Here is a 24,537-nt window from a genome sequence, read left to right as displayed (position 1 = left end):
GCATCGGGGTAATGCTAATGCTGGCAGTAATTGAATAAAATGCATAGGTAAGTTTAATATACTGTATCCCCTCGAAAAAAATTGTACTAAGCTTAATTTTTTTTTAATTTGTAAGAGAAAAGTCCATACTTTACGATGGTTATCATGACATTTACGAAAAAAATTTACTCCACCTCGTAGAGTGCGTCAAACTACACAAATTTTTTAAAAAAAGGAAAACGTTCTTATTTTTGAAAAGATATGCCAGGTAGGGATAAGAATAGATTTAAAATCCATTGAAAGTTTTGTAAATTACAGACTTTACCCTTGAAAATGAAAGAAAAACTTTTAAATGCGACCATTTTTCACGGAGATTACTTGAAATTATGTAAAATTTTGGTATAAATTTATGTTGCGATAATTTTGTTGACGAGTGTATATTAAGAATTATTTCTATCCTTTTTTAGCATTAAAAAATAACAGAAATGAGAAACATGATGTGATCGATCATCAGACAGCGGCTAACGATAAAGAAATTACAAAAGATACAAGTGGCTTTGATATGCAAAAACGTATTGACGAAGCAGATTTAAAAATTGCATCTGTAAGTCGAAGAAGCTTACTTAAATATTTTTAGTTGTTTTTTAAAATATGATATTAGAAAAAGATATTTATTTTGCAGCTTCAACAGACAATTCAGCGATTGGAAATGGAACGAGATCATTATAGAAAGGAATACATCAATTGTCGGGACGAACAACGTAGAATATCTGACAAAGATAACGTAAATATTAAATATTTAAAATAATAATTTTATTGCTTGTACAAAAAGTTAAATTTTTATTACTTGTAAATTATAGGCTGATTTGTGGACACAAATTTGTGAATTAAAACGTGAATTAAGTGATGAGGAACAAGCTTTAAGCAAAGCACATCGAGAGAAGGAAGAACTGTATCATAAGAAAAAGGATTTGGAAGCACGATTGCAAACTTACCAGAATCAACCGAGACAGATGTGTATTCCTTGCAGATTCTGCAGTTTGTGCAAACCCATTCGTATTTGTACCTGTGCTTCTGGCTCGCCAGTATCTACTGGAGACGTTAGCACGACAAAGGTAAAGATTTTTAATTAAAATTATATTATATACATATATATGTGCGTGCGTGCAAGGTGTGCAGACACTTTCGACAGTTAAGAAAGTTTTGTGATTTTGAAGAAGATATAAGATGATATTGATTTGACTTTGGGTCGTTATCAAAATCAGGACAAGGTCATTTTGAATTTTCTAAATGTAATCCTCCATTTTTTATTACATATTCTTGTAGCTTACCTCGAGAGCTTTTCAATTATAAGTTATAACTCGAAAAGTATTTAATGAAAAGATATTTCATTATAATAAAATTAAATAACATAAAGGACTCTTAATGACAAAAATAATATGAAGATTAAAAAGGGCATATAAGAGTCAGTTATAAAAATCATACAATATAACGAATTATTGCATAAAATATATTATGCTCTGTGAATTAAATATAAATAAAAATAATTATATATAAGATTACCATTACATGTTTCTGCTTCTCGATTGAGCCATATTCAGATATTCGATTCAACGCAGTAGTATAGTTAAATGAGAAACGCAATAATATAAACGGATAGTGATATACAACCATTAAGTGAGAGCCAGATGAATGTTTTATCGAGAAACAGAAATTACTCCCAAACGGTTGAACGACCGATTGTTAGGAATTTCTTGATATTCTAATAACCAAATTTATAAATTAATTGAAATATATTGATAAAGCAACCGTTACTCTGACAAAAAGACCGCAAAGGCTTTATCGTTATGTATCGCATGATGTTAAAATGCTCGTCCATTATTTTTATCGTCAGTGTAATTATGTATAAATATACCGATGAAACAGAGTCGTCAGAAAGTAAAATATGCTAGGATATTGTTAATATAAATTTTGATCAAGAGGTAAAATTGAAAATGTATAGTTGATACGACAGGCGAACACTAACCGAGAGAAAAATAATAGATGGAAAGTAACCGTGATGCTGCAAAGTAAAATTTTGTTTATGATAGGTATGTATGATTTATGAAGGCCTTTTATATTGGTTTGGAGTTTAAGACTATTTTTTTTGTTTTTTAATGTAGAACATATCTGAGATTAAGCGTTTATTATAACATGATTTTTTGTCTAGAATTTCTATATTATTCCAATCAAAGTTGTGTTCATGCTGCAATCTATGGTTATTCGGTTATTACAGAGATGTTGAACATTAAGAAATAAAAAAATAGTCTTAATCTCCAAACCGACACAGAGGGCCTTTATAAATCATACATACCCATCATAAACAAAATTTTATTTTGCAGCATCACGATTACTTTTCATCTATTATTTTTCTCTCAGTCAGTGTTCGCCTGTCGTATCAATCATACATTTTTAATTTTACTTCTTGATCAAGATTTATATTGACAATATCCTAACATATTTTACTTTCTGACGACTCTGTTTCATCGGTATATTTATATATAATCACACTGACGATAAAAATAATGGACGAGCATCGTAACATCATGCGATACATAACGATAAGGCCTTTGCGGTGAGTCTTTTTATAGGAGTGATGGTTTATCAATATATTTCAATAGTTGCTTTATCAATATATTTCAATTAATTTATAAATTTGGTTATTAGAATATCAAGAAATTCCCAATAATTGGTCGTTCAACCGTTTGCGAACAATTTCTGTCTCTATAAAACATTCATCTAGCCTCATCTAATGATTGTTTATCACTATCCGTTTATATTATTGCGCTTCTCATTTAACTATACTACTGCGTTGAATCGGATATCTGAAGATGGTTCAATCGAGAAGTCGAAACATGTAATGTTAATCTTATAATATATAATTATTATTATTTATATTTAATTTATAGAGTATAATATATTTTATGTAATAATTCGTTATATTGTATGATTTTTGTAACTGACTCTTATATGCCCTTTCTAATTTCTCTATATTTCATTATAGTGCTTTGGAAAGCTCTCGAAGTAAGCTACAAGAATATGTAATGAAAAATGAAATTTTAAATAGAGGATTCCATTTAAAAAATTCAAAGTGAGCTTGCCCTGACCTTGACAACACCACTCAAAGTAAAACCAAAGGTACTATCTTATGTTCCTCTCGAAGTCACAAAACCTTTGTCTGAAATATTTTTCTCTAAAATGCACTGTTCAAGAAATATTTGAGGTCGTTATTTAAAATGGGACACCCAGTATGTGTCTTATTCCTATTCCAATTTCAATTTGTATAGACGATACTTGAACGTCTTGAACGAGAGCGAGATACAGCCAGAGCGGATGTTGAACGACTGATAAACGAACGCGATGCGTTACGAGAAAGACTTGAGGTAGAAAATGGAGATCATATAAATTAAATTAGCTTTATTTTTGTTGATTTTTCCTAATGTATTTTAATCTTAATGTAGATACTAAAAACGCGAATCTTATCATTTGTACTTTTACTAATTATATCTGTTTGATAACTATGTGTGATTAGCATAATTAATCTTGACTTATACTATTTCTTGCTAACGCATTATGGCTATGGCAATATATTGTAAATGCATGACTGGATGATATTGGGATATAGATAATGTCGGATACGCACAAAAACGAACAACTTCGATTTAAGGAAAATTTAATCGAAGCGGAGAATCGCTTGAAACATATAGAAAAAGAACGACAAGATCTGTTGGTGACTCAGGGCACAAGAAGAGCAGCAATGAACGGTCTCGAGGATCAGTTAGGCGATGTACAAGAGGAACTGCGCCGTACAAAGCAAGAATTAATGGCGCAACGAACTCAATATTTCCAACTACGGTAATATAGATTAGATTTTATTTGTAAAAATCGAATGTAATCTTAATCTTCTAAATTATCTATTGCAGAACGTTACAAGATCAAACGGATCAAGCGCTTGGAGATGCACAGGGCCAACTATCGCAAGCAGAATCAGAATTGAACAAGGCTGTGGATCACAACAGAAATATGGAGCAACAACAGCTGCAGTTAAACGATCAAATCAAGGAACTGAAGCAAGAAATAAATGCTCTGCGCTCAAGCATGACACTCTTGGATCAAGAAAAAGATCGGTTATTGGTAATTAGAATATTGTAACGATTAATCTCTTAATAATTAGCTATTATAATATCGGTTATAATATTATAATACCGATTTATAAAATCGGTTATATTTTTTTAAAATTATTTTTAGATGGTATTGGACGAAAAGACTGAGAAGATTGCTGCATTGGAACGGGAATTGACGCATAAGGATCAACAAACGGAAGCGGTGCAAAAACAAATCTGTGATTTACAGCATAAAAATGAGTGAGTACATCTGTATTTATTTACAACTTTTGATAAGCTTCCCAGTAAAAATTGGCACTTGTCTTTCATATCTTTCATAAGAAACTTTAGTATTTGTAAATACATAAATGATATTTACAATGTTTAAAATATGAGATGCAATAAATAAAACTTTGCTTAACCATATAAGATAAAACTAAATAATAAAACTAAATTAATAAAATTAATTGTAGTTTTTCAATTGAAAAATTCGATGCATCATGCACGTTGTTCACTAGGCAAAAAATAAATAAATGTATAATTCTTATAAATTATACTATTCGGCAAAAAAAAGTACTAAGTTGAAGCTAGTCATTTTCCATAGTTTTTTTGGATGCTGAATACAAACCTAGTTGCCAAATTGTTCCATCATGTTAAAAAAAATTTACATTTAAAGGTGTGTAAAAAGGGGCTATTTTTATATTTTGTTGCATTATAACAACATAAGTATGATGTGCTAGAGAAGTTTTATTGTAATCAAAATTAAGCATGTTGTTTGGATTGCCAATCCTCAAAAGGATTTTTAGTATCAGCTATGGTTAATAAGATATTCGTAGTTAATATGGAGTCTATTACAGAAAAGTGAATTAGCTGAAAGTTATTTAGTAAATCATTAATGACCTAATGTTTAGTTAAACATAAAGGTTTTTAGGCCACTGTATACGAAATTGACAAATTTAAAATGAAAGATATTTATACATTTTTAATATAGCTAATTATAATGGACTCTCGAGATTAACAAAAAATTAATTTCGAAAGACAGGCAAATGAGAATAAACTGCGCGGTTAAAGGTGCGCTATAAAACTATATATATATATTCTAAAATTTTACTGTATACACCACAATATTCGGACGTTTCGACTGTCTTCCAGTCATTTTCAACGAATTAATAACATACTTAAACGTGACGCTATTTTTAGACATAAATTTCTCGCAATATTTCTTCTTCGATCGCATCATGCTGAACTACGCTTCTCAATTCCTGTTGGAGGAGTGTTGTCATCAACATGGTCCAAGAGTTTAGTTTAACGCTAAACATATTGTTTTAACACAACTTTAAATAATGTGATAATAAACGACAACACTCCTCTAACAGAAATTGAGAAGAGTAGTTCAGCATGATGCGAAGAGGAAATATTACGAGAAATTTATAATCTAAAAATAGCGTCACGTTTAAGTATGTTATCAATTCATTAAAAATGACTGAAAGACAGTAGAAACGTCCGAATATTATAATGTATACAGTAAAATTTTAGAATATATAGAGGAGAAGATGGTATTATGGCACCCCAGTTACATTTTATACAATAACTTTGTTAATAATCAATATTTAAGTTTAAAACTTGACAATTACATTCGTTAAAATGTTGTTGAATCGATTCTGGACTCAAAGTTACGAAATATTTATTACTTAGGATACTTTTAATAAAAACGTGGCGACATTACATAATGACTCGAAGAAAAAAATGAGTAGTTATGTGGCCTTTCATAAAAATAGCCTTAAAATATTAGTTTTGTTTAGAAAACAGTATTTGATTACAAAATTAACAAAAATGTAAAACATTTTAAAATGTATGCAAATGAATATATATACATACATTCACATAATTTCTGCGTATAAGCTGCTCAGTACTAAAAATCTCAGTACACTAAAAATAGTATACGTAATATAAACTATAGATTAATAGTAGAGCTACAATCGATTATCAAATAATTATTTTGATATGAAAACATCAAAAAAGAGGCCGTGAATAGAGTTCTTAATTTTTCAGAAAAATAAAATCGAGGAAAAAATACTGGTTTCTTCCGATTTTTTCTGAAGAATACGGAAAAATTTTTAAAATACTCTTTTAAAGTGTTCTTCTTAATTTTCCGGAAAAATAAAATTGAGGGAAAAAATGTGTATTTTTCGGTTTTTCCCCGAAAAATACGGAAAAATAAAAAAAAAAATACTCTCTTAGAGTATTCTTAATTTTCCGGAAAAATAAAATCGAGGAAAAATAAAATCGAGGAAAAATTTTTTCCATTTTTTTCCAAAAAAATATTCTTTTAATAGGTTTTTTTCGCCTAATTTGAATTTAATGATAGAATGTTGCTTTAAATTATTTAAAAAAATCATTTTATTTAAAAAAATAGATTTGTATCAAATTTCAAATACAATGATACGATTGATACGAATTACGAACAATACGAACGAATACGAAGATACGAAACGAACGATTGATATGATTACGATATTTACGAACATACTAAACTTTGTCATACAGCACAGCAATACGTAATAACAATAACATCCTTATAAGAAAATTCTTTTTCCATACTCTGGCATTAAACTTTTTACACGGTTTATCAATCCTCTTTTTCTTTTCATATTGGAAAGAAAAGGCCAAAAGGATAAACATTTTCGTGCAGAAAAGGTTCAGTTCTGGAATATAAAAAAAGAACAAACTTAAGATCTGTTCTCTTTGCTTACACTTTTTTGCACTCAGTGTCTTCTCTGTTTTCAACACTCAATATTAAAAAAAAAGGCTGGAAAAATATGGCAAAGAAAAAACTGAAAAAAGCCCGATTTTTTCCCAAATTTTCCGAGAATTTATTCGGATTAAGAACACTAGCTGTGAGTAATCAATATCCATAAAGGGCCACATTAGCAAAATGCAATGCTATTGTTTAAATTTGCATAACTCAAAATATATATAGTCAAATAAAATGTTAAATAGCAAATAACACACTCAAAAATATATATATTCATGTGATAATACGCTCAAGTTTAAGAAACATGAGGGGAAGTAGGTATAATTAAATGCTAAAGTGTACCTCAGAAACGTTTCGAAATACTTGAAAGTAAAAATATAATAAGTGCTGGTTATTGAGTATTGGTAATATTAGCGTCATAGTGTAACGGCGAGCTACTGAACTAATAATTCCATAAGTAATCATTAGGATTCGCTATATAATAGCGGAGATATTAAGGAAGGCCATAATATGTACACTCTAGCCATAATACCACCTTCTCCTTTATAGTTTTATTTCGCACCTTTAACTGCGCAGTTTACTCTTGTTTGCCTGTCTTTTGAAATTAATTTTTTATACATTTTGTAAAAATCCGAACATTTTTTAAGTTTTGATATCCACCATATTGAATCATCTTGAATTTGTCAATTTTGACATCGGATTCATATTCAATGGCCAAAAAACTCTTAAGTTTAAATTAATATAGTCGAAAGAGAGAGAGAGCTATTTGTTAAATCATCAATGACTTAATTCACAGCTTTTTTTTTATAATAGACTCCTTTTTTATAATATTATTTATAACTATGAATATCTTATTATAACCGTAGCCGCGACATTAAAGAATTTTTTTGAGGACTAAAAGTCCTAATGACATTTAATTTTGACTGCAATAAAACTTTTCCATTATGTCATAGATCGTCGTTAGAATACAAAATACGCCACGGAGAAAAATGTTTGAATTAACTGGAATTCTGGTGGAAAATGAATAATCCAGAATTCTGGTTAAATCTGCTAGAAATCTAGTTGAGATAAACAACATTCAGAATTTTCTTGGTTAAATCGTGCATAAAAGTAGTTCTTTTTGCAAATTGAATTGCAAATTTCTTAAAATTGTGACGTGATGAAGGAATTTGGAAAACTTCATATTCAGCATCCGAAAAACTATAAAAAAATGACTAATCTTATTTCAGTTAAAAAAAATTTTTTTATCTAACAGTTCTATGAACGTCGCGCAGCGCTGCGATCACTGTGCAACAATTTATGAGCTATTCAATTATTGAGCTATTCAAATCACCATTGATTTGATGTTATCGTTGAGAAACCTTGCCAAGCTTACCGCTGGTGGTTGGCAACTGTTTGGTGAGATCAGATTATTATTCTCCAACTCCTCCAGAGCCTCACCAGAGCTCGGGATAATCCTCTTGTAACCAGGTCGGCATTCGCATCTAGTTTTCAGTCGTAATTCTTTTTGTTGCCATAACACATACTGATTATCTTTCGGTATTCTCTGAGCGACCAACCATTCCCCCTCGGTACACGGGCCTTGTGTGTACAACTTATAACAGGTTTTCTTGATCATCACCATTCCTGGCGTGTTCTCGCAATCATCGTTATCGTTCTTCTTGCATTTGCCAGCGTCTCTCATGATATTGGTACATCCACACACGCCGTTGTAACTGATTCCATCGAGGGACGGTCTCACGTTGTAATCGTACAACACTATCTGCCCATTCGGACACGGTCCTCTTGTACCGATCTTGTAGCATGTCTTCTCCTGAGGAAAGTATAGTCTACTGCGTTTGCATGGCACGGGAATGCAGGTTGACGAATTTATCAGCATATAGCCGCTCTCGCAGGGTCCTCTCGTATGCAATCGATAGCAGAATCCGTCTTTATATAACACATGGCCCGATTTGCAAACGCATCTAGCTTGTATAATATCTTCCTGCGATGATCTGACGTCCACTGTCACCGTAAAGTGATGTCCTTGTGGACACGGACCAACGCTGTCTGATAATTCACATTAGGAATTTAAAAATATTTTATTAAGAGCGAAAACTTAACAATTAAATTGGAGGAATGAGTCAGTGCATGCCAATCACAAGTGTGTGTGTAAGAATGCAATAAGAAGTTATAGCGATCTTGATCTTTATCTCTTAAATCTATTATAATAAATATAACAATAGATTCTAACAATGTTAATTATATAATTAACATTGTAATAATGAAAAATCGGAAAAATTTGAAAAAATTTGAAAAATGATTCATATTTGTACAATAATTTTAAAGGCGTAAGAAATTTATGTTAAAGCAGAAGGTGGCGTTCCTCGTTTCCATTTTTTCAATTTCATTATTACATCGAATTTTCATTTTTACATTTTAAATTATCAGGTTGTATTATTCGATTATATGAAATGTTTTACCTAACTGATAACACATTCCGCTCGGTTCGTGATAGTGAGGTAATTGAGGGTGGCAGCCGCACGTTCCACCCGGCAGAAACAATTCTCCTGGCTCTAAACAGGGACCTTTGGTATAGTGTTCGTGGCAACCACCGCCGTTTCCTAGCCAATAATATCTGGCCAATTCGCCACTCGCCGAACATGAACAAATCGCTAGACCATCCTCGCCTATGACAAGAAGTTCGCCACGTGGACATGGACCTCTGCTGAGCTTCGGATAACACTTGCCGTCCTTGAGCCAGTAAATCTCGCCTTGCTCTTTGCAGGTTTCGGGATCACGACAGATTCCCCATCGCTGTTTCGTGCTAAAGAGGACCATCATGAATATACAGGTGTTTCCATTCGGTTATGAACAAGATTAAAGAGAGACTTTTTTGTTACCCTGATTTATCGAGCGCGTCGGGCACAGGTGCAAAGAATTGACCCTTGGAGCAGGACGCTCTCGTGAATATCGGATGGCACAACGCGTCCCTGGGAGATTGAGCGGTTCCTGGAGGACATCTACATTCTGCAATTGTTCCGTTACCGGCTGCTGGGCCGAGTTCCATGGTTTCTGGGCACGGGGCGCCGATCTGTCATACACACGAAAGATCATAAATGTGACTCATATCAACATCACGTTAGGATCAAATTGGTGAGGATATAGCCTATCCTCAATAACCGACGTGTGTTACAAAATATATTACTAAAAAGTAAGCGAGAAAATCAAAATTATAAATGTAATGTCCTACTGTACTTACGCACATCCTATTGCACGAATAATTTTTTAGATAATTGAAATAATTTATGAACGTAACAAAGAAGATTAATGATAATAATTAAATATTATACGTAGTCGAAAACAAATTTAACGAAAAAAAACATCAGAATAGAGACTGGTCATCTATGCACTGTGAATAACTCGCTGCTGCTGGAACTACTTTGCTCAGTCCAATTGGCTCTCGAACTACTAAGCTACTTCGGCTCATTTACCGGCCTACTGGACGGTTTGCGGAACAAACATTAAGAAACTTAAGCAATTGCAGAATTTACAATTTCGATTTTCTTGCTTATTTTTTACTAGTGTGTCTTACTATTTGTGTCACATGTCAGTTGCTGGGGACGCACTGTATCCTCATCAAGGGTGTGTCCCGTTTTTCGCTTACAGCACTTGTCCTTGTTTAATAGATAACATGGATGAACTGATATATACTTATAGCGTGTGAGCGTAAAAACGGAACGCACTCTAAGTTTGATCAAAATCGGTGTCCCTTAATATCATTCCCTCCCCTCGTCAAAAGTAAATGATTCCTTTAATGTCCATTTTTACCAATATAAATTAACTTTAACCTCGGTTTAACTTAATTGCTCTTTTTCTGATTCTTAGAACTAGAAAAAAGATAAAAAGTAAGTTAACCAAGTGACAATCGTGGCGCAGAGCGTAATGTGACTGCTTTCTGTGCCAAAGATCCAAGGTTCAAATCCACCTAAAATCCAAAACATCAAATTTTATTTGATCGTCACCTCTCGAAAGAAAATGACAAACCTCCGAGAGTATCTTTGCCATCGCCGTATGGATTCGGCGATAAAAACTTTAGATCCCATATATCAATGTATATATGTACACTCGCTAACACATAGCAAGCGTGACGTTTTAATGCCGAACTCCTTCCTTCCAAAGACCATATAGAATGGAAAAGGTTGGAAAAAGTCTATATATCCAGCAGTGGATAAAATCAGGCTGATGTATTGTAGATAAGTTAACCGGTTAAGTGGTATTGTAGCATATATGCACAAAAAGAATCCGTGCCAAAAGTGGTATTGTAGCATATATGCACATCTTGAATAACTTCTATATTATTCAACGAATTTGCTTGAAATTTGGTATACTATTGTTTTTTGGGCTTCTGAACTCGATTTTGGCGTCAAATTTGTAAAATTTGATGGCGAACACAACATGGCGACTAATACGTTGAATGAAAATGGCGATTTTTGTATATATATTGCAATTACGTTTTACCCCCGCAGTTAGCTGGTGAACATGTCACGACCCCCAGGGCCAAATTTTGGTATATTTTAGTTCACAATTGACGCCTACCACTTTTGGCACGGAATGTTTTAAAAAGCCTACCACTTAACCGGTTAATCAAGTTAATCTATATTGGTAGAAATGTATGTAAATGAGTCTTTTAGAACAGCTGTGGCATGCCATAAATCTATTGCGCACGTAATTTACAGAGGCGTAAATCTTGAGAAAAAGATTGGTACTTGGAATATTTTGTAGCATTTCCCATCTGCTGGCCAGTAAAGCAATAGCCAGCCGCGTGGTTGTGCGGCGCAGGGGTTGCTCGAGGGATCGGCCCACGGTGGCGGCATTATCGCAGTTCTCGCGTTAACCACTGACAGAAAGCATATGATGCTCTTTAAAAGGATCCGCATCGTACTGAAAAAAATTGTCAGGTTGACGTTATTTCATTCCGCTACGAAAGGAGTTAATTAACCGAGAATTGAAAAAAATCACACAGGGTTGTTAACGGTCAGAAAAATCAGGGAAAATCAGGGAAAATCAGGGAAAGTTAGTGAAATTAAAAAGTGGTCAAGAAGAACCGGGAAAACCGGGAAAAATTAAGGAAATTATTATCAAGGAATTTATTAACTTAAAATAAAATTACTGTAAAATTCTAAGTTTAAACTTCTTCAAAAATTATGAAATAGAATTTTTATGATTTTTTAAAGAAGCAATGCAAATATTTTTTTTATTTTTAATTTTACAATGAACAATTTGCAGAAAACTATTAATAGACATTGTTAAAAAGAAAAAACTTGCAAAAGTCAAAATATGTATGTATTGATGATGAACATTTTGTAAATTATTTCTAATTAAAATTAATTAAAACGATAATTAGAACGTGCAATGTTTTAATAAAATGATTAATGCTCGTATTAGTCAGGTCTTATGTTTAAGGATTCCTTAAATTTCTCTTCAGATGCTCTACGAATTATTTTATTGGCTACTGAGCATCTAAAGATAAATTTAAAGAACTCTTGAATATAAGGTCTGACTATGAATACGGACAAAAATCTCAATAAACAATGTGCAAAACAAAGATACAACGTATATCCGCCGTTTCCCGTAATTCATTTGTTTTTTAACTCATCACGTATCAGTAGTCGTATGTTCCACTTAACGTTTGCAACACACTCACTGCAAGTCGTATCGTATTATTATTATTTATATTTACAACTTTTTCTTTAAGGTAAATAATTCTTTGAATATAAATATTTTTTTATTGTACTGTTTATAAAATGAAATAGTTTAATATTTTTCTTCGTTTTTTATTCAAAGAATTTTTCAGGTTTTAGTCAGGGAATTTTTTCAAAAAGTGACCGGGAAAAGTCAGGGAAACATTTTTTCTTTTTTGCTAACAACCCCACAGTTTGCGACAAATAACGTAACACAATTAACAGTAATTTTGTTAACACAATTAAGTAATATTGCAAACCGTAAGACGAAGAAAACCACGTGAGCAGAAGATATACCTCTCATCTTTAACGCAGTCAAATGCAGAAGCAGTTTCACCGAGTTCGCCGCTGTGTTGCAAGTGGAGAGCGCTTCAATAGAGCACATGAAGTGACATTCAAAACGAGACTATCACGATAGCGCGAAATGCCGATGCGTGTGTCGTCTTGTGCGTGCGTGCGAGCAGCATGAGTGAGAAAGAGCAGAAATACGTACGACAGCGAGGGCAAAATGACCATACTTTCACTGTTTCACTATGGCAATGGCATTGTCCCTGGTGGCAGAGCTCAGGATGACAGCATGTGCACGGAATAAGAATAACTAACGCCCTCGTATATTAATGCTTTTCACGTCGCAGAAAGCAAAAGGTCTTTTCTCTTTTTTTCTTTCTTCGATCTCGTTGACCAGGAGGATTACGCAAATATTTTGCGGTTTGAGCCTCGAAATGTAATGAAACAGTTCTGTCTATTCCGAACTACCATCTAATTCACTTATATTTGATCAAATTTATTTAAACCAATTTGAACAGCATTCTGAATCTTCCGTTGTTGTATGGGATGGACAAAATGTGAGCAATTGAAATATACTACTTGCTTTTATTAATAAAAGATTGGCCTGTTAGTTACTTTTAATACATATGCTATTCTTATTGGAATAGAATCATACAGTATTTGAAGAGTCGCCAAAAGAACGTTATACTATTCTTTTAGCATCTTTGCTTATATAAGTAATATTGGAAAAGGAACTCATTCTATTTTCCAAAATTGCCTTCTGTTCTTCAAAACTTCAACGTCTTTCCCGATTAGCAATCGCTTGATTTAAGTATCATCGAATTATTGTGAGCAATTTCGAAAAGCAGAGTGAGAAACAGATTTCCTCCTTTAATTTCTTACATAATTGAAAGATATAAGAGCGGTAGGTATAACATCCCACTTGTGATTATTCAAGCATTGTATTATATATGACTCTATTCTTTCCAACAAGAATATAAAATCTATACTAAGTAGAAATAATAGATCATGGACCCAACCTCTTATTAATAAGACAAGTATGTAAGTATTAGAGTGCCCTTATTTTATACTTGGTGAAAAAAATTTTTATGTATTTGTTTGCCGATCCCCCCAAAACAGTTCCAAAAATATTTTAAAAATCTATAAAATTATAAATTATATTTACAAAAATATATATAAAAATTTTTATTGCAATCGGATAAAAAGAATATATGCCGACGGACACTTTGTAACATAAAATAATTTGACATTTAAGGTGCCTGTCGCCATGTGTTCTTCTTATCTGATTGCAATAAAAATTTTCATACAGATTATTTTTTTCACCAAGTATAAAATAAGGGCCACCCTAATCAATAAGTATTTCCTAGGTGCTCACATCGTTTTGTTTACATGGTAATAGCATATTACACGCACTGCTGATTCAGGAAGAAACGCAGCATTGCATGTTTTTTTTTTTTTTTCAAAAGTTAAGGAAGTACTTAAACAGCATGAAGTCTTGTCAACATTTTAATGTTGCTAGTTGAGATTTCTTCCGCGACTTTCCACGGCGGCTGCGAAACTAAGAGTTCTATTCTTTGCTGCAGTGTTTTATTAATTACCTTTTATAAAGCTCTTAGTATTTATCTCACCCGTTCTAATTAATGTAATGATTTATTCGACGTATGCCGAAATAATTCTCCTAATGTGCCGTCAAAATGCTCACAATTTAGTCGCAACTGTATTCCAACTTTCCCGATAATTTGCTTTTATAAATCGCGTGCCATTTATATAAAACGTAAAGATATAGTCCTAGAAATAATCGCGTTACTGTGTTCCACCTCTCATATATACAACGAACGCTGCGCGGAAAAGAGAGATTCCTTTTCCTATCTCTAATTAACGCCGCTGAATCGCTTTAGCCGTTGAGCGTGAATGAATAGACGAGATTATTATCTGTATGTTACACTCGTCGTTCGTGAGATTCTTCTGATCGATGTCTGCAGATGCGAACGCATCGTTACATAATCGTCTAATTAGTGATCATCCCAGTGGGAACGAGTTACATCAGAACTTTCTCGTTTACAGGATTCGTTCTCGGTAATAAACACAAAAGAGACAAGTAACGAAATATTCAATCTAATCACGATAATCGTTCCATAATAGATAACATAAAGTTTAAAATCGAGAAAAATAAGAGACGTCTTTTAAAGACGTTTTTAAAGATGTATCAAGTGTATAGTCTCTGTAAAAAGTGATTGGAATTAGAAATTTATACTTTTCATATAAAACTGAAAATGTCATATACATATGAAAGAGTTCAATAAGGTCACATTATATTTAACAATTTTTATGCTTAAATGAAAATTTTCTCAATTTATCTTAATTATTTCTTAAAAACATATTTATTATAATGAAATAATTTTTGATTCAGGTTTTAAATTAATCGCCAAACATTTTGTATTATTTACAAATATAAGATAGAAAAGTCAGAATTTTTTTCATAATTTTTTTTTATTTTGTTAAGAAGTACGTGTAATGTATCTTTAAAACGTTTTTTTTTGCAAAAATGTCTTTAAGATGTCTTATGGCCCGTTTTTTCTATACATATTATGGATCATAGCGATATTTTTTCCTCAAGAATAGAGGAAATTTTCTTATTCAAAAAACAACATTGTATTGATTCGCGAAATCAAAATTGACATCCCTGATACAAATAGAGAAAAGATGTTGAAATTGAGATACCTGAGTAAAAAATTAAAGGTGCGTATTCCTTCAATAATCTTATTAAACGTAAAGAGATAAGTACCAAAATATTCAATCTAATTATTCTAAGCGCAGAGCAATATCTTTTCCTCGAGAATAGGAAAAATTCCTTTCTTTCGAAGAATCAACATTGTATTGACACCCCGACAAATAAAGATAAGATGACAAAATTAAAATACCTGGCTAAAAATTAAGATAGTTCTTTAGTAAAATGCCGAAAATTTGGGGTGCCTCACCAGGGCCCACCCAAAATTACAAATATCTGCATAATTTGGATAAAATATTAAAATAAATATGATATTAATACAATGGCTTTGGAAATTGGCGTAGAAAGTGCACAATGAATAACATCTACCTAGCTGGCCCCCCCACCTAACCAAATCTTAATGAAAAAATTATGTAATAATGCGCTATTTATGCGCTATTTATATCCGCAAATAAAAATTTTTGCGGGGGGCTGAGTAGGCAGTCAGTCAGCCCCCTCACCCATTACAAATAATTGATTTGAAATATTAAATACACAGGATTTATGCGTTATTTATGCGCTACTATTTCCAAGCATTTTCGATTTTTGCGCTGCAACCCTTCCCTTTTGGAAGGCACTTCCCTTTTGGAGCAAACAGACATATTCACCCCTAAGTCGTTTAAAATTGCAAAATTAAATATTCTGATTATGCATAATAATTCTCTGATTTATGCGCTACTATTCTCAAGCATTTTGGATTTTTGCGCTGCAATCCTTAAGGCACTTCCCTCTAGAAGCAAACAGACATATTCATCCCTAAGTCATTTAAAATTGCAAAATTAAATATTCTGACTATGCATAATAATTCAGATACATTTCATGCACAATTAAAGAATTAATTTTGCAATTTTAAACAACATAGGGATAAATATGTCTATTTGCTCCAAGAGGGAAGTGCCTTAAGGGTTGCAGCGCAAAAATCGAAAATGCTTGGTAATAGTAGCGCATAAATCCTGTGTATTTAATTTTTCAAATCAATTATTTGTAATGGGTGGGGGGGCTGACTGACTGCCTACTCAACCCCCCCCCCCACAAAAATTTTTTTTTAGCTAAACGGAAGGAGCGCAAAAATTTTTGTTTGCGGATATGAATAGCGCATAAATAGTACATTATTACATAATTTTTTCAGTAAGATTTGGTAAGTTGGGGGGGGGGGCAGCTAGGCAGACGTCAATAAATATATATTTTTCTTAAGAACTAATTATTTGTTTGGTATTAAAAATTAAAGTAAACATGTTTCGACTAATCTTTTAGCCATTTTCAGTACCAAAAATGATTAAACAGAACTTCATGTATTAAGATGCTATTTCATTTGTGTGTTTTCGTCGTACGAATGTGTACAGGACAGAGAGGTCCCCGGATCTTGTAACCAATTAATAGGCTTGAAAAATTTGTCGTACGACAAAAACGCACAAATGAAATATTATCTCTAGGCCAATATTATATGCATCCGTTTTTGTCGTACGACGAATTTTTCAAACGTCAATTGACTGCAAGACAGAGAGAACTCGGACCTCTGTCCTATAGCCAATCGACAGGCTTGAAAAATTTATCATACGACAATAACGGACGCATGTAATATTGACCATAATGGTCCACTCACTCAGTACTGGATGCATCTCAGCGTGAGACGGTCAATTTTAATTTTTTGAACGCAAAATATTAAAACTACGTGTATATCTTAATGAAATAGTATGGAACATACGATAATAATAAATCAAGAGCTGCATTTTCATCGAACAAAATCAAGATGAGATTATGTTACTTTTCGAGGTTAAAGGATCCCGCACAAAATCATAGGATTTTGGTCCTCGGTGAAATTGGCTGAAATTTTAAGCCGTTTTCTTTTGGCTGCACTATCGCCCACTAGTGCAACACTCAGACAGTGTACCGTGTTTCCATGGCTGATGGTAAGCGAACTCATTCGGTGTATCGTGTTTTCGTGGCTACAGTGTAGTGCAAATTTTATGCACGAAGTGGGGTTTTGCCAAAGACATAGAGAATGGATTGCGCGATCCGTATCTAAGTAGTGTATCAAATGTGGTCGACAATAATGAGAGAGAGGGACCATGAAAGACGGCCAATCTCCCTCTCATTCTCTCTCCCATTATACCGTTGAACGGAAAGAGATTAGAGATGTGTGATCTTCATTAATTGAATCGATCTCTGAATCGATCTTGAATCGGATTGAAATCAATCTATTAAAAAATCGGAGCTGAATGAATCGATCTATTGGAGATCGATTCAATTAAAATTTTTTTAGTAACATCTCAGTGAGATATGACAATGGAATAGATGTCGAATCGACGTCAATTTAATGATTTCAGCGTCGAATCAATATTGATTCCATTGTCATTTCTCACTGAGATCGTATAAATTTAACAAAAACAATTAAAACATGATTTTGATTTGTCTCCCAGTAAAATAATTTTAATTTAAAAATCTAGATTTAAACTAACATCTAGTTCTGACGTAAATCAACTACTGACGTAAAATCGGTGAAATATCGTATATATAAACGCGTTAATTCGATTTTATAACAACTGTCAATTGATGTTATAAATTAGAATTTAACTAGCATTTATTTATATATTTTGTCACTAATAATTACTAGTTGCAACTACAGAAATTATTAAACCTGATTAATGTTAACCGGTAACATGTAAACGTAAGCAGTGTAGGCACAGTAATGATATTACAACTTTGGAAGTCAGCACGTGCTGTTACGCTGTTCAAAAATTAAGAATATCACAATTAGTACAACCACGGGACGCCAACGTCGCCAACCAACTATAGGCTATAGGGCAGGGTTGCCAACTGCGTTAGGCCGGAATCAGACTACGCATTGAATATTGAGATTGAAGATTGAAAGATTGAAATTTGACCAATCAAAACAATAGGAGCTAAAATTCCTTTGTCCTCACTGGTCAAATTTTAATCTTCAATCTCAATCTTCAATGCGTAGTCTGATTCCGGCCTTAAGAAACTTCACCTGGGTCTATCTAGATATCATTTTATCCTTGTTTAACATTCGATGAGCAACAAGGATAAAATGATATATAGGAATATATCATGAATTTCCGAATTCACCCCTACGCTTCGAAGATCGATCTCTTATTAAATGAATCGATCTATCTTAAAATCGGATCCTTGCGAATCGATTAAAAAATCGATCTTTTTTTGCAAAAAGATCGATCTTTTAGAAGATCGAATTGAGATCACATATCTCTAAAGCCTTGTGTCCACGATGCTAGAAATTGGTCCGAGATCTCGGAGAGAGAAAGAATTAACCAATCACATTTAAACAATTTGGTTGATCACATGATCAATGCGATTGGTCAATTCTTTCTTCATCCGAGATCTCGGACGGATTTCTAGCATCGTGGACACTGGGCTTAAAAGAGATACAGATTGGCCGTCTTCCACGGTCCCTCTCTCTTACTTTTATCGACCATTTTGACCACGGATCACGCAGTCCATTCTTTATTGTCTGTGTCACACTACGCATTGGAGACTGAGGATTGCGAATTGAGGATTAGAATTCAGCCAATTAGAACGAAACGGATTAAACTTAAAATTACCTGATTGGTCGAATTCTAATCCTTAATTCGCAATCCTCAGTCTCCAATGCATAGTGTGACACGGGCATATGTCTTTGGGTTTTGCTACACCGTTTCAGGACGGAATCCATTGTCCGGTCTTAATCTCAAACAACGTCTTAAGATGTTAATACGGTTCTATGATTGGTTCATGCACTGGCTTTAAGACCATCTCGAATCTTGAGCAACGTCTATGAACTGTCTCAAAGGGCGGTATTCATAAACCGTTCTTATTTCAAGACTGTCTTAAGTAATGTCTTAAAACATTAATACGGCTCTCTGATTGGTTCGTGACTTCTTAAGACTGTACTTAAGACAGTCTTGAATAATATTATATATAAGATCTGACTACGAATACCGGCTAAAGAGACGGTGTAGAGCCAGTGTGACAATTAAAATTTGAAAATGGAAGTCAAGCAAGAACACGATTTTAGCGCAATAATGAAGTAGTGTACACCATGGTGTGTACTACTCCAGGGGGTCTATTCTTGAAAAGAAACGTATACAAAAGTCTAGGGAAATATTACAGTATACGTTACGTATACTATAGTATTTTCTTAGTTTTTCGTATACGTTTCTTTTCAAGAATAGAGCCCCAGTGCAGCAGTGCAGGGTAGCGCTTACACGCAACTGGTGCGGTGCGAGACTACACCCAGTGTATCCCAAGGGAAAACGCTATTAGTATGTTGTAGTTCTTGACTCACTGATCAAAAGTGTCCATAAGTACAAAGCTTGAAAATGACCAATTTTTTGTTATAGCCGTTTCAAATTTTATTTTATTAATGCAAAATCAGGTTTCTGTAATAAATCAAGAGATTTTACAATGCTTTAAATTAAGAAGTGCCATAACGGTCAGAACGTTATAAGATGTTGAACTATTGTAAATTCATTTAAATGTATGTGAGGGTGGGAAGGAAATGAGGGGGTGAGGGTGAGGGTGGTTCGCATATTGTTATCTAAAATCTCTTGATTTATTACGGAAACTTGATTTTGAAGCATTAATGAAATAAAACTTTAAACGGCTATAACAAAAAAACTAGTCATTTTTAAGCTTTGAGCCTGTGGACACTTTTGATCAGTCAAGAATTATAAAATTAAAGTTTCAGCTAATTTCACCGAGGGCCAAAATCCTATGATTTTGTGCGGAGTCTTTTATATGTATGCAAGTTTATGTATACGTAAATATCTTTCCAGAATGACCGTTGACACACCTATTACTTTTTGTGATACCATTAAAATCGTAATTTTTTAAACTATTATAATCTTGTTTTTGAGAAAAGTCTATGATAAGATTTGTTGTTCAGTTTGTCAAAGAAGCGTCTGTAAGCCTTATCTGTCACTAACAAGTTATACGTGATTACATTTTCAACATTTTTTTTCTCTCTTATTTCATCGTTAATCTACCGTAGAATTTTGCACACGTCAATTTCGATACTTTTACTTCATTATATAAAAAAATTAAGAATTTCTATGATAACTCGAGTTACTAAAGAACCATATTGAAGAAATTCATACCTTAAAGGTATGAATTTCTTCAATATTCTCAGTGATAATAATTAAATAAAATATTGGAGTGAATTTAAGATTGTTCTGCAGATCCAACGAAGCGATGAGAAAAATTGAAATTTAGCCGATTTTATAATTCACGAATAAAACAAGCTGATTTTTGTCTAACACAAAATGCCGAATCGGATTCTGATTGAGTGGCAAGCGTGTACGCTTTTGTAAACAATTGCATTATGCAAATTGCAAACTCATACATGCTGCGAATATCGCGGATAGTGGTAATCATAGCAAGATTCGGCGCAAAATTTTTATAGCGTTTTTGATTGAGAAAACTAGTGTAACATCAGTAGATTTCGATAAAAACTACACTAGTGCAATAATAGTGCAGATTTAGTGTGGTTCAATGGAACATATCATAAGACATTTATAACATCTCTAAAAATATATATGACTATGTTCAAACTTAAATTACTTTTTTACAATATTCTGATCCATTTATTTATTTAAAACTTTTTTAAATTATAATATGAAATAAAGAGCATACATCACAACGCAGGTTCTTAGTAGCGAGATTATAATTATATTTTGACAATTTATGAGAATAATATATTATATAAACGTTTCGGCCTCGATCAGGCCTTCTTCAATATATACAAATAATATAAAAAACTGGATAATTGTTTACAAAAATTAAAGTCGCTTAGTCTTACAAATATCGGTTAAGTCGCCGTCAAATTAGAATTACATAAAATAATTGAAGCAAACCGCTCAACGGTCACTATGATCTTTTTTCTCGCAGGATAATTATCTTTAATCCTTGTACAATATATTGATCTTCTACTTGTTAATTTTATTGATCTTGCTTGATCGTTATGACTTTTTTAAATTAATTTTTTACATTTCAGAGTTTTAAACGTCAAAATGTCATTGCGTAGCTATTAGAAACATCAAAGCTAACACAATATCATTGTTATAACATTAATTAGAATAATGTAATATCATATCATAACATAATATCATACCTTAACACGAACACAACCTCAATTTCAACTTGCACTGATCTCCACTGACTTTAATCCCGCAAACACAATAGAATATAGTAAGCCTTAAGCCTTAAGGAATTGACCAATCATAGTCGATTATTCTTCTCATATTTGACTGTGATTGATCAATTTCTTAAAGCTTAAGTCTTACTACTCTATTGTATTTGCAGACTAAAGACAGTGGAGAAAAAGTTAAACTCACAAGGAACGTCACGCAACTGTCCGGCACCTATTTGATTCCCCGTGAAATATGTTGTTAAATACAAAAATCTAAGAGACACATATTTTTTAATATGTGCGTTAAACTCGTGTGTAAGGGATGAAACACCCCTTTGAAAAAAAAAAACAGTATTTCTATTTTGAGCCGAATGGAAGTACAAACCGTATGAGTACCGTAAAGTACCGTTGGAAGTGCAAAAGATGGAAAAAACTTTTTAAACAAAATTTGTATGGTTTCAAGAGTATTTCAATGTTGTGAAGAAAAAAATTTTTTTGTTTAACAATTGTTGGCAGGGGAGGGGGGGGATAAAACTCGCTTCACATGGAAAGTCGTAAAATATATTTTAATGCAGAAAATGTTTATATAGTAAGAAGAGACAATTTTCAAATTTTTCTTAATAACTTTTTAACCAATGAGTGACGGCTAAAACTTGTTGGAAGTTACTCAGGGGCATGACCTCAACATACGTCAAGGTCAAGGTCAGGCACCTCCTAAAATGAATAATTATCAAAAGTTTATTTGGAAAGAAATATCGATCAAAATGAAGATAATATTATTTAAGAAAAAAAAATTAAAAATAATTTAAATATGTTGATGTAGTGATAAAGAAAGGAACACATCTCAATCAAATTATTTTATAAGGGAGCGAAGAGTTTTTTATGTAAATCAAAGCTTTTCTTTTAATATATGTATATAACGTTACAATTTCACGTCTCTCTTGCAATGATTTATTCTCGTTTTTTTTTTTAAATTAAGGTTATAAGACTGGAAAGTGCTATGAGATGACAAATGAAATAAGAATTAAAAATATTTTTGAGTTATTTTTTAATTATTTTCTTCTAACCGCAAGAAAATATATTCAATTTCTTTTAGATATTTAGACATGTTAAGAAATCACATTTTATATAATTTAAATACACACGTAATAACTTACGTTACACAGAAAACAATCTAATTCCTTAAAATTTTCTATTTTTTCTACTTTCCTGTTTCTACTTTTCTTAAAAAAGTGTTTTTTAATTGTCATTTTTTCAAATATATCTACTCTTTTAAATGATACATTCAGAATTATATAAAAAAAAATAATTTTGATTTCTGTAATATAAGTATTTAATTTATTAATTGAAAGAGAAATAAAGATACAAAATATTCTAACAGATGTGTTATTCGATTTATGCAACTTTTAAGGTGTATGTCACATCTTTAACAAAATTATAGTAGTGAAACAAATTACGGTATTCTGCTAAGTCCGCGACACTTCTGTGACACGTTATTATATATTATTTATTCGTCATGATTTTACTTTCTTCACCAGATGCACTTTCTCCACCTTCCGTGTCGTTAATTGTAATAACCAGTTATTACTCGAGTCACTCGTTTTACATGCGTATACATGTGGATATTCGCGTTCGCAACTTGTGCTGTGCCACGAGGAATTCTGGGATGTTTCGAATTGCTTTGATTATCATTAGAATTGTGCTTATATAATCACGCGTACTCGCGCCTCGGAAGCGTGGCGGATTTACGTTCCTGTAAAAAGAAAGTGTCTGCTAATACCTTACAATCGATCTACGCCGCGCAGAAAATCACGCAATACAAACAACGCGTTCACATAACATCAATCATCCGCGTGGTTTTTTGCTCGATGAAGACAAATGCGCGAATTCTCTGTTAATTTTAATTTTCTCCGAGTCTTTGGCACGTTCGATTTTAATCTTGAGCCGATGGATATGGCAACCCTTTTCGTGCAATTTCCTTCACTTTTATCATGCGAAGTTCAAATTCCGTAGGATTCAAGGATATCATGTTGCAGACGTTGCCGAGTCGTCCTCTCACTCGATTGCAACTCCGATATATTATAGCGAAAGGATTGTATGAATCGAATGTCGATTTATTTAACCCTTAGGAGAGGATTTATTCAATCATCGCTTACTATTCAATTCCGAACTAGACGTACTATTTATCATGAGTGCAATATTTCAGATAGAACACAGAACACTGAAAAAAACTGTGGTTGTATCAAAAAAAAGTACAAACCAAACGTATTCTGATCATATGAATATCAGAATTTTGGTTATCATAATTAAATTTCTGGTTATCTCCATTAGAATGTGTGATAGATTTAACTATAAGGATGACTTCGATCAAACTTCTAGCAATGATTAACTTTTAATCAACACTATTTTATTAAATACTACAAATAAAGTTTATTATTAAATTAGTTAATAAAATGATGTTGCTAATAAAGCTTAAGAACAATGAATTGTAGAGAAGAGGTTTTGTCTTAAACGATTCTGCCGGTTGAGTTAACCGCTGATTAAGTTGATTAGAGTTTGGCCAAAGTTGCTCTAATATCCATTTCTACTAATGTATATTAACTTCAAAATTTCGGTTTAATGTTTATTCTTTTCTGATTTTGAGAACCAGAATAAGACAAAAAATAAGTTAAACCAAGTTTAAAGTTAATCTATATATTGATAGAAATGGACGTAAGTGTTTGATTTGTACTTTTCTA

At 32.6% G+C, this 24,537-nt stretch overlaps 2 protein-coding genes across 5 annotated transcripts in view; one reads left to right on the top strand and one right to left on the bottom strand.

The window, feature by feature from the left end:
• Nucleotides 1–24,537, top strand: part of LOC108729524 (Centrosomal protein 135kDa) — a 56,991-nt gene that overhangs the window by 5,488 nt on the left and 26,966 nt on the right. For all 4 annotated transcript variants that reach the window (XM_018458708.1, XM_018458695.1, XM_018458702.1 and 1 more), the window contains 7 exons: nt 447–583; nt 662–763; nt 840–1,094; nt 3,306–3,401; nt 3,644–3,873; nt 3,942–4,152; nt 4,267–4,382. In XM_018458708.1, the coding sequence (XP_018314210.1) occupies nt 447–583; nt 662–763; nt 840–1,094; nt 3,306–3,401; nt 3,644–3,873; nt 3,942–4,152; nt 4,267–4,382 (1,147 nt within the window). The remainder of the gene's footprint in view (nt 1–446; nt 584–661; nt 764–839; nt 1,095–3,305; nt 3,402–3,643; nt 3,874–3,941; nt 4,153–4,266; nt 4,383–24,537) is intronic.
• Nucleotides 8,201–13,030, bottom strand: LOC108729546 (uncharacterized). The gene is made up of 5 exons (XM_018458714.1): nt 12,897–13,030; nt 11,625–11,799; nt 9,759–9,949; nt 9,339–9,682; nt 8,201–8,925 (listed from the first exon to the last, which is right to left on the bottom strand). Exons 2-5 carry the CDS (start codon nt 11,793–11,795, stop codon nt 8,201–8,203), a joined length of 1,431 nt encoding a protein of 476 aa, XP_018314216.1. The 5' UTR covers nt 11,796–11,799; nt 12,897–13,030.

The sequence above is a fragment of the Mycetomoellerius zeteki genome, unplaced genomic scaffold, assembly GCF_001594055.1.
Source record: "Mycetomoellerius zeteki isolate Tzet28-1 unplaced genomic scaffold, Tzet1.0 scaffold117, whole genome shotgun sequence".
NCBI lineage: Eukaryota > Metazoa > Arthropoda > Insecta > Hymenoptera > Formicidae > Mycetomoellerius > Mycetomoellerius zeteki.
Note: the sequence above shows the minus strand (reverse complement) of the source record. Positions and strands in the feature narration are given on the sequence as shown.